The sequence below is a fragment of the Rhinoderma darwinii genome, chromosome 13 (genome assembly GCF_050947455.1).
Source record: "Rhinoderma darwinii isolate aRhiDar2 chromosome 13, aRhiDar2.hap1, whole genome shotgun sequence".
NCBI lineage: Eukaryota > Metazoa > Chordata > Amphibia > Anura > Rhinodermatidae > Rhinoderma > Rhinoderma darwinii.
Window position 1 is genome coordinate 14105323 of NC_134699.1, and position 16832 is coordinate 14122154.

General features: G+C 44.4%; 1 protein-coding gene across 2 annotated transcripts; it reads left to right on the plus strand.

Annotated features, from left to right (window-relative positions):
• The first annotated feature begins 872 nt into the window (after nucleotides 1–872).
• On the plus strand, nucleotides 873–15381 carry DDX42 (DEAD-box helicase 42). Of its 2 annotated transcripts, none has more exons than XM_075846960.1 (18): nucleotides 873–960; nucleotides 2912–3133; nucleotides 3506–3653; nucleotides 4598–4659; nucleotides 5366–5402; nucleotides 8284–8436; nucleotides 8518–8622; nucleotides 8718–8837; nucleotides 8917–9093; nucleotides 9246–9374; nucleotides 10984–11083; nucleotides 12001–12048; nucleotides 12205–12302; nucleotides 12414–12690; nucleotides 13051–13277; nucleotides 13368–13478; nucleotides 13901–14002; nucleotides 14083–15381. In XM_075846960.1, the coding sequence occupies exons 2-18, from the start codon at nucleotides 2919–2921 to the stop codon at nucleotides 14935–14937; spliced, it is 2964 nt and encodes a 987-aa protein (XP_075703075.1). In that variant the 5' UTR covers nucleotides 873–960; nucleotides 2912–2918; the 3' UTR covers nucleotides 14938–15381. The 2 variants fall into 2 exon arrangements, with proteins under 2 accessions (XP_075703075.1, XP_075703074.1); XM_075846959.1 differs by having other exon boundaries at nucleotides 953–974.
• The last annotated feature ends 1451 nt before the right edge of the window (nucleotides 15382–16832 follow it).

Here is a 16832-nt window from a genome sequence, read left to right on the forward strand (position 1 = left end):
GGTGCAGATCAAGTTTGCTATAAGTTTGCTTGACACAATGCATAGGAAAAACCGCGGCGTATTTGCAGCAAAAAAAACTATTTGCTGCGGATTTTTGTGACTGAATTTCTTGCGGATTTTTGAGGTTTCGCTGCAGCTTTTCCGTCTCCTGCCTGTGGGAACATGCCCTGAGGTCTCCTGCACACGCTGCAGATTTTGTTGTAGGTTTTATGCCCCAAAACCCACATACGGATGAATGGAACTAATTTTCAGTCACAGAAATTTCTGCAACAAAATCTGCCGCATGTGACTGCGCCCCTACTGGACTGATATTTGCCGAATCTCCTGGAGACTCCCAGAAAAGCAGGTGTCCTGCCTACTCTAAAATATCTTCACCGCCGCACTCCCAGGTCGCCGCTGCAGACAACGTCCTGATACATCTGTTTCGAGCTGTTTTTCAAGGGGTCTGGTTTCTATATTTTGGGGGTCTGGGGCCTGTTATATTTAGGGGGCCTATGTTTAGGGTGTATGTATTTAAGAGGTTTGGGGTTTGTATTGGTTTAGGGGGTTTGTAGCTAGGGGGTCTGTATTGTTGGCTTGATGATAGGGTGCACTAATATCATACGTTCTACTTGATGTCCTTTTTAAAAGTTTTTACGCCTACGTCATTACGACATTTTATACGCAGTTATGAAGTGTTGCCAAAATGACCTGTATGGCAATGCACAATTCTCTGACATCCAAAAATATCCTTTATTTGTAATCACTGGTACCTATTAGATATTCATTAGTGTCCATTTCATTACAGGCAAAAGTCTACAACAAAATGTCTCCTGTCCTGAGGACTGGGAGGGGGCGGGGCGCAGCGTACGTAGTGAGCATAGTGCTGACGCAGTGACATCATCACAACGCGCCGGCCACTACTTGATGACGTGTTCAGGCGGCGCTGAGGTCCGGTCTGCAGCGCGGAGTACGGAGCAGGTAGAGGCTGATAGGTGACAGGAATGTGGGGACTATGGATGGAGGGAGGGGGCTGACACTGCACGGGGATATTCCTGGTATGTCTGTGTACACGGATATATATGACGTTTATGGCCGTCAGCTTGTAAACAAACGCAAGGAGCCTCTGCTCCAGGTGAGGGGCATAACGAGGGCTGTGCATCTCCTCAGGCCCAGCGGATAGGACGTGTTATTAGCTTATTATTCAGATGAGCCTACATTTATATATAAGGGAATTGCATGTATAGCAATTCCCTAATTTTCTAAATCTATGAAGCTGTGAAGGGGTTAAATCTTAAAGGGGTATACCAATCTTAAGTAATGGTATATCGGTAGAATGTGTCATCACTTTATGATCGGTGGGGGTGCCCGCTCTGGGACCGAACCTGAGATTGAAGGGGCGGCAGCACTAATTAAGCGCTGCGTCCCCTTCACTGTTTCTGCCTGCGCAGCGGCGCCCTGGTCATCTGAGTTGCAGCACGGCCCAGTAAAGCCAATGGGGACCGGCTGCAGTTCTGTGTTCAGCCTGGTGGTCGTGAGTGCCGCTATGGAGGGAAAACATAGACAATGTAGTGCTAAATTAAGATCTGCAGCAATTTACAGTACAATACAAGTGGATGCGGTTTTTAAAACCCGATCCACACATAGCGGAAAATCTACGCACAGGTTTCAGAGCCTGCTCATTCTGTTCCGGATGTTCACCGCGGAAATCTGCAGTGAACCAGGTGCAAAATCCACGTTTAACGCCTGCAGATTTCCTGCAAAAATCTACAACAAATCCACAACCTGTGCGAGGTTTTACCGCCATACGAAATTAATTAGATTGGTCACTAATATCTAAAGGAGGGGGCTGACTTTTGGAGATGGCGCCAAGGCTTGAAAAATCGCTTGAACGATAGTGTGAACGGAGCCGTAATGGGGTTGTCCATGTTGGTCATCCCTCAAGTTATGTAAAACCTCCCCTGTCTGTGCTGATTGTGGGGGTCCTGATTCCAGAGGACTTGATTTCCCTTGTTCTCCTTTACCTAAAGGGGGAGAGAGATCGATAATAGAACTACATCCGGGAATTGGTATATGTGTTATTTCCTCACCTACACCTGTAGGTTCACCTTTCACTCCAAAAACCATAATTTTTTTATTTTTTTTTCAACATTGCCGTGTGAGGGATTGTTTTTTTTTTTTTTTTTTAATGTTACCATATAATGTAGGGAAAAGCTTAAAAAATAAATAAATTGGGGAAGTGGAATTGAAAAAAATACAGTAATTTTTCCATTGTTTTTTGGGTTTCATTTTTACAGCATTCTCTGTGCTGTAAAATCTGCATGGTAAGGCTGTGTTCACATCACCGCCGCTTTCCGCTGAAGGGTTCCGTCTCCGTCGGTTTAACCTTTCAACGGAAAGTCGACTGCGCTATTGATTCCATCCAAACCTCGGAACCCTGTTACAACGGTGACAGATGAAAACCATTGGCTACGTTTCCGTTACCATTGAGTTTAATGGTGAGGGAAACGGAAGCTGAGGTTTCTGTTTGCCTTTCCTCAATAGGCAGACCCAGAGGCCTACAGCTACAATGTCAACCGATCAGCACCCCTCGATTTCGTCGCAGGGGGGCCAATCGGGGAAAAGAGGATCGCCTCCCTCGGTCTAACCTCTCAGACTCCATGGTCGCTATTGACCGAGGGCTAAACACGGGATCGGTGTTCTCTTCGATCCTGGCCATTGCAAGCAGGTGTCAGCCGTATGAAAGGGCTGGGTATGGCGCCATATTGTGACGGATGTGTTGATGTTGCCCCTTTAACGCCAGTTTTCTCCCTGCTTTCTTGTGTGACGTGTACATTTCTTCAAGGTCTTACCATGTGTGCACTAAGTTTGTCACACAGGAACACACAGATTTTTTTCCCTTATAACAACTCTGCCATTTCTGTCTTTTTAGTGCAACTATGAACTGGAATAAAGGGGGTCAGAGTGGCAAACGTGGCTTTGGTTTTGGGGGATTTGCCATCTCTACAGGAAAAAAGGAGGAACCAAAGCTCCCGCAGACGTCCCATAGCGCTTTCCGCTCTTCTACTTCTGGATTTGGCTCTGCCAACAGCTCCCAGCTGCCCTCGTTTTACAAGATTGGATCTAAGAGGGCAAACTTTGATGAGGAGAATGCGTAAGTACAAATCGGAGAGGAAGGGGAAATTGTGGTTATTAATGTTAACCCCTGCACTACTGCATTCGCCACAGAGGTGCAGATCAGTCATGTATCAAAATCATATAACCATGACTCCATAGATTGACTGCCACTTCTCTCCATTGGATGAGGGGGGAGGGGCAGCAGCAGCCTGAGCTATAGACTTTGCTGCTATCTGTTTCTATACATTAACTAACTGAATCTAATAAGTGGGGCGAGTAATGATATGCATTGCATATCAATGCATTTATTCATTCAATTTTATTTTTTGCAAGTGGATCTGAAGGTAGGGAGGGGTTTTAAGTCTAGGTTGTCTTGTGCAGTAACAAGTTATTACTTCCCGGTCTACAGATACTTTGACGATGAGGAAGAAGACTCCAGTAATGTGGACCTGCCGTACATCCCAGCAGAGAATTCTCCAACCAGACAGCAGATTCGCACCAAAACTGAATCTGACAGTGAAGAAGATCCTCTTGAGGCATTCATGGCAGAAGTAGAGGTGATTCCTTGTTACTCTCAATACTAATATTTCTATTGAAAAGGAGTTTACAATGATAGCGTTTATCTCTTCATTAGGGGAGGGGGCACATCGGGGCCACAAATATTTCTTGATGTCCATGCTTATGACTTTTAACCTCATGACCTCTACACAGCTTACTTAGATGTTAGAACAAAGGAGCTGCGGTGATAGATTTTCATAGGTGAAGCTAATGGGATATGATGACCCTATTGATATTAATAGGAGGGCTGTCACCTTCACTTAAAGGGGTTGTCCCAGAATCAAAACTTATCACCTATCCACAAGTGGGTCACTGGGAGCCCCACCGAGCCTGAACCTCCCACAGTGAGGAGGAGCTTGAATGAAGCGGCTGTGGCTCATACGCCCGCCACTCCATTTAATGTTTATGGAAAAAAAACAGCCGAGCGTTGTACTCTGCTGTTTCCATCATTCCCATAGACTTGGACTGGAGCGGCGTTGGGCATTCTTGACCGCTGCTTCGTTCAATGTCCCTCTCACTGCGGTCAAGCAGAGAGGAGGAACAGGGGTTTTGGGACCTTTGTTCTCACAATCCGTGGGGGTCCAGTATTTTTGATACTGGGACAAGCCCTTTAAAATACCGAACCCCACAATAACTTCTTCTGACACGCTTCGAGATGTTTAAAGTGGTATTCCCATCATGGATCTTTATGGCATATCCAGTGGATGTTTCATTAGTGTCTATAATGGAAATACCCCTTTACAGATGAACGTTCCCCCTAACAGATAAACTGCAAACAAAATAAGGTGATTTGTAGTTCTAAAAGCGCACTAGAGGATTCTGGGCATTGAGTTAAATGGCAAACTCTCCTCCTGCCATGTGTTTATATAGTGAAGAGCTTCGTGATATTTATAATGGCTGCACAATATTTCTGTAAGACACTGGTCATTTTTCTCGTGTTCAGGATCAGGCTGCCCGGGACATGCGAAAACTCGAGGAAAAAGACAAGGAGAAGAAGAATGCAAGGTATGCGGTGGCTGCTGTTTAAGCATAGGTCCTATTCACACCTCATGGTCAACGTGTCAAGACTCTCCCCAACCCTGGCGAGCATCTGTGACATGGATTGATCTAGACTTGTCACACATGTAACACACTGACTAGCCTTCACCTTGTACAAGCTGTACGCACCAGAGCATGTGATACTAAAGGAGCACTCCAGGAATAACTGATGCGGTGTTATGCCTAGTGCAGGGCCTGAATGGGCGGTGTATGATTTCCCTCTCTTGTGTTTATTGAATATGAGATCTCTACCGTCCCTTTTAGGCTCTGCATTAGGCATAACAAATAGTATGAGTTTGTTTTTTTCCTGGAGCGTTCCAGCGAGAGGGATTATATAGTAACATGGTGCAAAGGCCAGTGATGTGATGTAACCTGCACCAACCTATCAGACATTCTCTATTGGCTTTCTGATGCATAATGAAAGCTCGTGTTTGATAACTTTGGGTTACGTCACATGATGTATCAGTCCTGTTTTTTTATTTTTGTTACATTCCTAGCCCATATGAAGGCTTACCTGTACATTTACAACATTCGGGGGCCTCCTTCAGGCACCCCCCCCCCCCCCCCACACACAACCCCATTAATGTATACACCACAGTATTTCTAAGGCTGTTACGTGGCTGGTATCCGAACTGAGTGCAGGGAAGTTTGTTTTTCCTCTTCTTTCTTGCAGGGGTATCAGGGATGACATTGAGGAAGAAGATGACCAGGTAAGTTTGTAGTTTTGCTTTTGTGTTATCCAAAGTAGTTATTGGAACTTGTAGTTCTGTTACAGCTGGGCAACGCAGGTTGTCTGGCCCTTTAATAAAATAAACTGCTGTAGTGAAGTCATTCGCCTGTTTCTAGGGAGAAGATACCAGCTTATAGCTCAGAGGAGAACTGACTTAACAATTATAACATGTCACTCATAGTAACATGCATTGTCTGTCTGCACCGCACAGATTAGAGGCTCATTTACATCATGTAAATATCATTCCAGTACAGACTATATTGAGCGATCATAATGATTCTCGACCCATATAAATAAAACAATAAAAATGTCTGCAATTGCTGCTAGGTAGTTTAGTGAAATGGATGCAAGACTTCGGACAGCGGTTTAGTGCTAGGCTGAACAAAAATATTTGGCGTGTTGAAATCCAACATGCCCAGTCCCCTCCATCACCTTGATGACCTGACGTGACGCTTCTGGATTTCAGACTACCTGCTACCTCGTCTCTGGGTTACTGAAATCCAGAAACCCTAATAGTGCATATCGATACACATCACTATTTCTTCACTAGTACATCCATGAGTGTTGGGGTACAGATCTGTCACCTAAGATAGGCCATCAATGTTTAATTTGTCTGACCCCATGATCGCTGCCAATCAACAGATTGTTAGAGAGCTACAGCGCCATGCATACAAGTGTGGCAGTGCATGATACTGCAGCTCAGTCCCATTCACTTGAATGGAACTGACCTGCAGTACCAATCACAGCCTCACATATAGACAAGCTGGTAAGCCTGTGTACACAATAACAAGGACTCGGTGTTCACTGGAGACCCAAAGCCCCTTTTTGTTCTGCTGTTCGTGGGGGTCTTGGGGATCGGTGACCTATCCTAGGGATGGGCCATTAAGTCTTAGCAATCAGCATAGACTCAAACAATATTCATTAGTGTGTCTGACTGTCTCTCTAATGAATAATAACTATGGAAAACTGATGTCGTTGTTCATCCTAAGGCCTTATTTACACGAGCGTAATATACGCGCGTGCTTTTCACGCGTGTCGTACGCACCTATGTTACTCTATGGGGGCATGCAGACAGTCCATGAGTTTTGCTCAGCGTGAGTGCGCTGAAAAAAACTCACGACATGTTCTATAAATCTGCGTTTTTCGCGCATCACGCACCCATTGAAGTCAATGGGTGCGTGAAAACCACGAAGGTCGCACGGAAGCGCTTCCGTGCGAACTGCGTGATTCGCGCAAGAGCTGTCAAACAATGTATACAGAAAAGCACCACGTGCTTTTCTGTTTACAAACATCCGAACGGAGTGTCTTACAGATGACCGAACCGAACTTTACCGGGTTCGGCCGAACTCGTTTTGACCGAACCCGGCAGGAGACAGTCACTGTGCAGGGTGCTGAAAGAGTTAAACTGTTTCAGCACCATGGACAGTGACTTCCGATTCCAATATACGTGAACGTGTAAAAAAAAAAAAAAAGTTCTGACTTACCAATAACTCCCGGCTTCTTCCTCCAGTCTGACCTCCCGGGATGACAATTCAGTCCAAGTGACAGCTGCAGCCAAGCACAGGCTGCAGCAGTCACATGGACTGCCGCGTCATCCAGGGAGGTGGGGCCAGATGTCAAGAGAGGCGCATCACCAAGGACGCGTCACCAAGGCAACGGCCGGGAAGTTCTCGGTAAGTACGAACCTCTTTTTTTTTTAAACAGGTTACTCGATATGGTGATCGGAATGCACTGTCGAGGGTGCTGAAAGAGTTACTGCCGATCAGTTAACTCTTTCAGCACCATGGACAGTGACTGACGTCGGCTAGCCTCATCTCTATGATGGCGGCTGCGCGAAAATCACGCAGCCGCACATCATACACGGATGACACACGGAGCTGTCAAGTGCCTTTTGCGCACGCAAAACGCTGCGTTTTTTACGCGCGCAAAACGCACACGCTCGTGTAAATGAGGCCTTAAGCACAGACACCAATCTATATAAAGTAAGATGGTTTCTGCGCGCTTCGCTCCGCTGGTTTACTGCATCACAACCAATGTTGGATTTTATTGCATACACAACTTCTTTAAATTGATATCTTTTAACCCCCTTATTTTTCTACTGCTTCTTGACTAATTCTTCCCTTTGTGCATCCCATTTGGTGGTTTGAGGTATTACATCTATATACGTTTTTAGGACACCTGTTTGTCTGTGAAGGCGGCTTTCTAGAGGCCCTGAATTAGCCCCGCTTGTGTCCTTTAATGGAACGATCATGACTTCCATGTGTGGAAATGCATTCTTTTAGTATTTTCCCTATTTGATACTCTAGGATAGGGTTTGGTATGTTGTCACATTGGACTTAAAGGGATCGCCTCCTATAAGAAAACAGCTGTTTTTCCAGAAACGGAGCGACTCTTTGTTTACTATGCGCTGTCTGGTATTTTAGCCCCATTCACTTCAATCGGGATGAGTTGTAATACCAGACACAGCCCATGGACAAGAGGGGACACTGTTGGACAAAAAGTAGACTTTTTTTATTTTTTTTCTAAACCTGGAAAACTTTAAGGCTTTACAGTTCAGTATTACGGAGACAAAGGTGCTATTTGTGCCGCCGTATGGTGCCTCTGCATGGAACTATATCCCCCCCTAAAAGCAATGCAGGGCCCATAGACTTCTATAGGCACTGTATTACGGATCTATAAAGCGGCCGTGTCCATGCAGTCTAAAAATGTTTTAATTAATTGACATAAGATTACACCTAGCAGGTTGTAGTTATATCTCTCTTCTCCAACCCCAGACCATAGATTGAATGGGATTCTTTTAATACCAGAAAACATGCAGAATATTTGTTTCTTTTTCTGCTGAGTCTCTCTATTTCCTATAGGAAGCATATTTCCGGTACATGGCAGAGAACCCAACAGCTGGGCTTCAACCTGAAGAGGAGGAAGACAATCTGGAGTATGACAGTGATGGTAACCCTATCGCTCCAACCACCAAGCGCATTATAGATCCCCTTCCCCTAGTAGACCATTCAGAGGTAAGGGAAAAATGACTGCGTCCTTGGATACCTCTTCCTTTAAATTCATTCATCTCATACGCAGAGCTCTTCTTTTTGCAGATAGAGTATGCGCCCTTTGAGAAGAATTTCTATGAAGAACATGAGGAAATCACCGCTCTGACCCCTCAGCAGATTGTAGAGCTGAGAAATAAATTGAACTTGCGGGTGAGATCATGCTATGACTATTAGGTGGATCCATTTGCTTATGTACTTTGATGTTTCGTCGTGATTAGACGTGTAAATCTGTTTTCTGAATGCAGGTATCTGGGGCAGCTCCACCTCGTCCAGCCAGCAGCTTTGCTCACTTTGGATTTGATGAACAGCTTATGCACCAGATTAGGAAGTCCGAATACACCCAGCCCACACCTATCCAGTGTCAGGTAGAGGCCGCGCTACTGTCTGCACCTCATATCTTATAAATCCTCTCCTTTTACCTAATCTTGTCCTGCTCTCTTCCAGGGTATTCCAGTGGCGCTCAGCGGTCGAGACATGATTGGCATTGCCAAAACTGGGAGTGGTAAAACGGCAGCATTTATCTGGCCTATCCTAGTACACATTATGGACCAGAAGGAGCTACAACCAGGAGATGGGCCCATTGCCGTCATAGTCTGTCCCACACGCGAGTTGTGTCAGCAGGTACTGCTTAGTCCTTTGCAAAACTATTTGATAATGGATGATGATTTTTTTTTAATATTTTTTTTATACACCATTCATCTAGCTCATAGGCTGTTGTAACAATTCTTGCTGCGTGTACTGCCGATCAAGCTTGTTTTTTGTTTTGTTTTTAGATTCACAATGAATGTAAGCGGTTTGGCAAGGCGTACAACCTGCGTTCTGTGGCAGTGTATGGAGGAGGCAGCATGTGGGAACAGGCAAAGGCTCTGCAAGAAGGAGCAGAGATAGTCGTTTGTACACCGGTGAGTTATTTGGTTGCTTAACACCTGCTGTAGTGTAACCACGAGGCAGAGAAGCGAGGCTGCTATCGGAACTTTTTTAGCAGGCGCTTTCTTAAGGCTTCATTCAAATGACTGTGTGAACCATTTATGGGAGAGCTGCATGCTTTGGGCCAGAAAACAGATTAAATCGAATCGGAGGAAAAGCTTTTCTATGGCAAAAGCCTCCCTGCCTTCCATTAGCCAGATTCAAACCTGGCAGAAAGCACGTCGCTGTCTTATGGACCCTTTATACAACCATGTGAATAAAACCTGTGATTTTTCTCATTATCTACATACAAACAAGCATATATATATACTTAGACGCACACACATAGACCATCAATATTAGATCGGTGGGTCTCCGAGACTCATCGCCCCTGCCAACCAGCTGCTTTAAAGGGCTTCGGCGAGCGCCCCGGCCCTTTCGTTGTTTACATAGTTGCCTACTTTTAGCGCTGGCTATGCCTGGTATTACAGCTCAGTCCCATTCAATTGAATGGTACGAAGCTGTAGCGAATTGTAAGACCAGGCACAGCTGGTGTTTAAACGACGAGTGTCGCGGAAATTTATTTTTTTTATATATATCAATTTGCTTTTAGTGTTTTATTAAAAAAAAAAATATTTTTGTGTGTTTGTGTTTTACTTTCTTTATTTTTTCACTTTTTCTTGTCTATGGGGGGCTGGCGTTTTTTTTTCCATCTCTGTATGTGTCGATTAACGACACATACAGACATGGAATACGGCACATACAACCCCATAGTGAATGCGAACGGGGCCCGTTCCATCCACTATGCTGTACGCCGTCTGTGTGGGAACGGCGCATGCGCCGCTCCCACACAGTCCAAATTGAAGGTCTTCGGCCGAGCGACGTCCAGCGCCATTTTCTTGTGGACCGTAAGCCGCGGCTGGACAGTAAGATTACTACTTCCGGTCGCGGCTGCCAGACTTGTGCACTTGGAGTGGACGGACCGGAGGCGGCAGGAGCAGGTAAGTGATTTCTGTGTATGTACGTGTTTTAGTGTGTGATTACTACTGTATGTAAACCTACTACACTGTGTGTTAGCTCAAAAAATGGCGACACACAGTGTAGGAGGTTTGACTGTTCAATCCCCTCATTTCTCCCGGCACTAGCCAGGATAAAGCAGGGGGGATTCTGTGAGCTCACTAGAGCGAGTGAGTTTTCTCAAATTTTGCAGCATAAAGCAATGTGGTTGCTTTACCACATGCCAATGCTGCAATTTTGGGAATTGCTCCATCTAGTGACCAGCGCTGGGAAATGTTATAAATTAGATTCTAATTTATAATATTTCCTGACTCGTGAAAAAATTAGAACAATGTTTAATCATTTATACACTAACTGTTTAACTAAAAAAAATAAATATATATTTTTCTAGCGACACATTCCCTTTAAAAGTTCAGAGCTGTGCCTGGTAAACAATGAAGGGACCTGGTGCTCCTTGGAGCGATCTGGTCCTTCAAACCGCTGATTGACAGGGGTGAAGTTAGTCGGACCGCCGCAAATATAATATTGCCTATGCTAATATATCACTGTAGGTTTAACACCACAGCAATTATAATTCTACTTTTATAGGGACGTCTCATTGACCATGTGAAGAAAAAGGCAACCAATCTACAGAGGGTCACCTACCTTGTATTCGATGAAGCTGATCGCATGTTTGATATGGGTTTTGGTAAGCTCACAGAGTATCTCACAGTATACTGTGTCTGAGTAATGTGTTCATACTGTGAGTCTTAAAGAGGCTCTGTCACCAGATTTTGCAACCCCTATCTGCTATTGCAGCAGATCGGCGCTGCAATGTAGATTACAGTAACGTTTTTATTTTTAAAAAACGAGCATTTTTGGCCAAGTTATGACCATTTTTGTAGTTATGCAAATGAGGCTTGCAAAAGTACAACTGGGCGTGTATTATGTGCGTACATCGGGGCGTTTTTAATACTTTTACTAGCTGGGTGTTGTGTGTAGAAGTATCATCCACTTCTCTTCACAACGCCCAGCTTCTGCCTGATCACGCTGTGACGTCACTCACAGGTCCTGCATCGTGTCGGCACCAGAGGCTACAGTTGATTCTGCAGCAGCATCAGCGTTTGCAGGTAAGTAGCTACATCGACTTATCTGCTAACGCCGATGCTGCTGCAGAATCAACTGTAGCCTCTGGTGCCGATGTGTCCGACACGATGCAGGACCTGGGGCAGGAAGTGACGTCACAGCGTGATCTCTCGAGAACACGGCTGTGTCTGCACTGCCAGAAGCTGGGCGTTCTGAAGAGAAGTGGATGATACTTCTCATCAGAGCGCACAGCTAGTAAAAGTAGTAAACACGCCCCGATGTACGCACATAATACACGCCCACTTGGACTTTTACTTTTAAACACGCCCAGTTGGACTTTTGCAAGCCTCATTATACATAACTACAAAAATGGTCATAACTTGGCCGAAAATGCTCGTTTTTTAAAAATAAAAACGTTACTGTAATCTACATTGCAGCGCCGATCTACTGCAATACGAGATAGGGGTTGCAAAATCTGGTGACAGAGCCTCTTTAATCCTGTTCTGTCTAAGCTCATGTAAAATGTGCTCTTACTTTCAGAATACCAAGTACGATCTGTCGCTAATCATGTCAGACCGGACAGGCAGAGTAAGTGAATTTTAATGTCTTGATCATGTTTGATGGTAGTAAAGTTTTTCATTACATGCTCTACAGATTTTACATCCCTCCTTTGCGGTGATCTTAGAGCAATGGGTTTTTTTTCTTCCTCTTTTTGACAAAACTGCTATTGCGTTTCCTACCCAGCCTTGCTGTTCAGTGCCACATTCCGGAAAAAGATTGAAAAGCTGGCCAGAGATATTTTGATTGATCCCATCCGTGTTGTCCAGGGTGATATTGGAGAGGTGAGACTCTCTCGTTTTTCTCATCCTTTATAATTCTGTGCAGCAGAGATGCTATAATTTTCTGTATATACAATTTCCATCTTTTGCTTACATCTGTTTTTTAATCTCCAGGCTAATGAGGACATCACTCAGGTGGTGGAGATAATCCTCTCTGCTCCAGATAAGTGGAACTGGCTGACTCGCAGACTAGTGGAGTTCACATCCTCGGGAAGTGTCATTTTGTTTGTCACCAAAAAAGCTAATGCTGAAGAACTTGCCAACAACTTGCGCATGGAGGATCATCCATTAGGTCTTCTTCATGGAGACATGGACCAGAGTGAAAGGAACAAGGTCATAACTGACTTCAAGAAGAAGAATATCCCCATTCTAGTGGCTACAGATGTGGCTGGTAAGTACCCTACGACACCAATGCTCACATAGAAGTTTGTCTCTACTGGCTAAATAGATTATCACTTCAGCATTGCTGTGCTATTCCTTATGCTGGTAGAAAGACACCTTCATAGGTTTTAATTGATTATTAATTCCATGTACTCATCCATAAGCAGCAGCGTTCCTAGACCATTAGTAAAGGAAGGCGCTCATGTCCACATAAAGAATGGTTTTTCCCCTACATAAAAGCCATGTGTGGTTGGGCCTTTCCTTCACCGACACAGTGTAACGGGTTGTAAGGTGAAAAACCTGATTATTCAGTACATGAAAGTTTGTTTCATTGACCTCCGTCTAATCAATATTTCCTTTTTGTTGACAGCCAGAGGTCTGGATATTCCTTCAATCAAAACCGTAATCAACTATGACGTAGCACGCGATATCGACACTCACACTCACCGTATTGGTCGTACGGGCAGAGCGGGTGAAAAGGGTGTGGCCTATACGCTTTTAACACCAAAAGACAGCAATTTTGCTGGGGATCTAGTGAGGAATATGGAAGGAGCCAATCAATATGTATCTAAGGAACTGCTGGATCTGGCTATGCAGGTAATGTCTACAGATTTCTTCTCCTAGCCTGTAAATTTTAGCAAATCATATTTGGGGAATAACTGTTTGCTCTTTTTTTTGCCTTCATAGAATTCTTGGTTTCGGAAGTCCCGATTCAAGGCTGGGAAAGGCAAGAAGCTGAATATAGGCGGCGGTGGACTTGGCTACCGTGAACGTCCTGGGCTTGGAGCGGAACCCTCTGTAAGTGCGGGCGTCCTATAAATACATACTACTGTAGGTTTACATGCTAAACGTATAGCACACTGATACGCTTTGTAGATGTCTCTAGGATCAATACTCTGCATAGAGATTTTTTTTTTTTTTTTTTTTTTGCTACATCTGAAAACTGAGACTGTCCAGTCTGAGGTCTTTTTCTGGGCTCCTCAATCCGTTTTGAGTAAAGGTGGTTGAAGCTGAATATATTCAGCACCGACATCATATGGAAAGTGACCGTCTGATTCAATTTATTACAATATTCGATTGAATGCAGTATATATGCTACTTATGCCTCCTGTACTACCAACATTAATCCTGTATCTTGCTCCGTTCACCTTCACGATTTATCTATGCTTTACGTACGGAGACATAATTCTCTAACTATGGACTGTGTGGCCCTCTTTCAGGATCGTGCAATTAGCAGCAATGTGATGAGCAACTATGAGGCCTTTAAACCTACAGGAGGAGCGATGGGAGATCGGCTATCTGCTATGAAGGCTGCGTTTCAGGTGCATTGTGGGAATAGTGTACGAGTTGGAAGATGTCAATATCTTTGAAGTACTAACTGGCCTTTTCGTTTCCTTTGCAGTCTCAGTACAAAAATCATTTTGTCGCTGCAAGCTTGAGCACGCAGAAAACTGGAACGTCCTCCATCAACTCCGGAGCTTGGACAAGTGCAGGCAGCTTAAGTTCTATTCCCAATTGTTCACCACAGCCCTCATCGCCACCATCCGAATTAGCTCCACTCGTCCCCAGAGTGATGCCTGGCTTTACCAGCAGTGGTACACTTAGCAGTATTCCAACAGCTTATCCACCCATGGGTATTGCTGGCAACCCTGCAGCCAGTCAGTATGGTAATAAAGAGGGGTCTAGTAGCAGTAGTAGCAGCAGCAGTAGCCGAGAAGGCAGCGTCAGCCGGGATAAATACAGTGAAGGAAGGGGGAGACATGGGGATAGCCAGCGTCATGGAGAAGGACATCGCCATAGTGACAGAGATGGACATCGCCACGGAGATCGGCATTCCAGCAGTAGCCGACATGGTGAGAGCCGTAATGGGGGAGAAGGGAGAAGAGATAGTGATGGGAAGAAGGAGAGTTCCCGTGATAGTGATGGGAAGAAGGAGAGTTCCCGTGATAGTGATGGGAAGAAGGAGAGTTCCCGTGATAGTGATGGGAAGAAGGAGAGTACCCGTGATAGTGATGGGAAGAAGGAGAGTTCCCGTGATAGTGAAGGAAGAAGAGAAAGCTCCCGGGACAAGGAAGACAGCCGGAGAGACAGCGTTGGAGACAGTCGAAGAGAGAGCTCCCGAGATGGAGGAGAAAGCCGAAGGGAGAGCTCCCGTGACGGAGAAAGTCGCAAGGAGGGGTCCCGAGACGACGGGAAGGGGGAAACGTTTGCTGTACCGGATCCACCCAAACGTAAGAAGAGCAGGTGGGACAGTTAAGTTTCCCTCGACAGGAATTAGCTGGTATCGCTAGAGCTGCGTGTCTTTGTTCTTGTTTCTTGCTTGCTTTTGGAGGACGTGAAGTCCCAAACTGAATGTTGGTCAAATACATCTTTTCCCTCTGGAATTGTGAGAAGATGTGAATTTGCATAGTAACAGCCCTTACAAAGCCCACAAGAGGATGTCCCGTATCCCTACGCTTCTTTGTGTAGCAATATACGCTGAAATTCCCAGTTGTATCCCATTCTTCGTACAATACACCAAACTGGAGCATCTCAAGTGACGGCCATCTTCATCCAGAACTCTTCAGTCTCCAAACTGTATGTGTTTAGAACGTGTTTTCCTTTTTTCTGTACATAGCCGGTTTTATTTTTTTTCTTTTCATGTATCGAGTTGTTTTCACTTCACAAACAATGAATAAACTAAAATCATCCTTTGTTTTAATATTGTCCCTGTGCCTCCCTCTGTGCGACAGACGTCTGTGTGGAGAACCCATCTAACCTTTCTACTCTCCTAGTAAAGGTGGGTCAATTTAGTGGGATTGGATATCCCTTCCTTAGTTTAACGTCTCTAATGCCATACGTTTTTAGTAGATCGGGTTCCCACTTATCAAGAGAACGGATATGCCTTAAATGTCTAGGGGGAAAACCAACCTTTTTTATTTTTTACTTTCCTCCTCAAGTCTCAATCTTTGGTAAGCGGTTTTATATACTTTTCTATGATCTGATTCAAGATAGCTGATAATCCAGCACCTACGCAGTGCCATTTGTGGCATATTAAAGGAATAGTATGGTAGATTGTAAACTGTTCTCTGTAGACTGTTCTCTGAAATGAAAGGGGTGCAATAGATGTCTCATTCTGTTAATATTTCTCTATCCAGCTCTATTAATATCATGTCACATAGTTACATAGTTAGTACGGCTGAAAAAAGACACATGTCCAAGTTCAACCAAGGGACGGGAAAAGGGAAGGAAAAATTTCTACACATAGGAGCTAATATTTTTTTGTTCTAGGAAATTATCTAACCCTTTTTTAAAGCCATCTACTGTCCCTGCTGTGACAGCTCCTGCGGTAGACTATTCCATAGATTCGCAGTTCTCACTGTAAAGAAGCCTTGTCGCCTCTGCAGCTTGAACCTTTTTTTCTCCAGACGGAGGGAGCGCCCCCTTGTTTTTTGAGGGGGTTTTACAAGGAACAGGATTTCACCATACTTTTTGTATGTGCCATTAATATATTTATATAAGTTAATAATGTCCCCCCTTAGTCGTCTTTATTCAAGGCTAAATAGGTTTAATTCTTTCAATCTTTCCTCATAACTTAAATTCTCCATGCCCCTAATTAGCTTCGTTGCTCTTCTTTGTATTTTTTCCAACTCCAGGGCATCCTTTCTATGAACTGGAGCCCAGAACTGAACTGCATATTCTAGATGAGGCCTCACTAATGCTTTGTAAAGTGGCATTATTACATCCCTGTCCCACGAGTCCATGCCTCTTTTAATACACGACAATATCCTGCGGGCCTTTGAAGCAGCTGATTGACACTGCATGCTGTTATTGAGTTTATGATTTACTAGTACACCCAGATCCTTCTCAACAAGTGAATCCGCCAGTGTAGCGCCCCCTAGGACATATGATGCTTGCAGGTTGTTGGTACCCAGATGCATAACTTTACATTTATCTACATTAAACTTCATCTGCCAACTGGACGCCCAAACACTTAGTTTGTTTAAATCTGCCTGTAATTCATGAACATCTTCCATAGTCTGAACTATATTACATAGCTTGGTGTCATCTGCAAAAATAGAAATCGTGCTATTAATCCCATCCTCTATATCATTAATAAATAAGTTGAATAATAGTGGTCCCAGCACTGAACCCTGGGGTACACCACTTATT

Bases quoted from the DNA above. Each gene is read 5' to 3' on its own strand.
- DDX42 (XM_075846960.1), top strand. From the start codon at position 2,919: ATGAACTGGAATAAAGGGGGTCAGAGTGGCAAACGTGGCTTTGGTTTT. The intron at 12,049-12,204 runs GTAAGTGAATTT...TTTCCTACCCAG, and splicing joins TGTCAGACCGGACAGGCAGA to CCTTGCTGTTCAGTGCCACA. The intron at 12,691-13,050 runs GTAAGTACCCTA...TTTTGTTGACAG, and splicing joins AGTGGCTACAGATGTGGCTG to CCAGAGGTCTGGATATTCCT.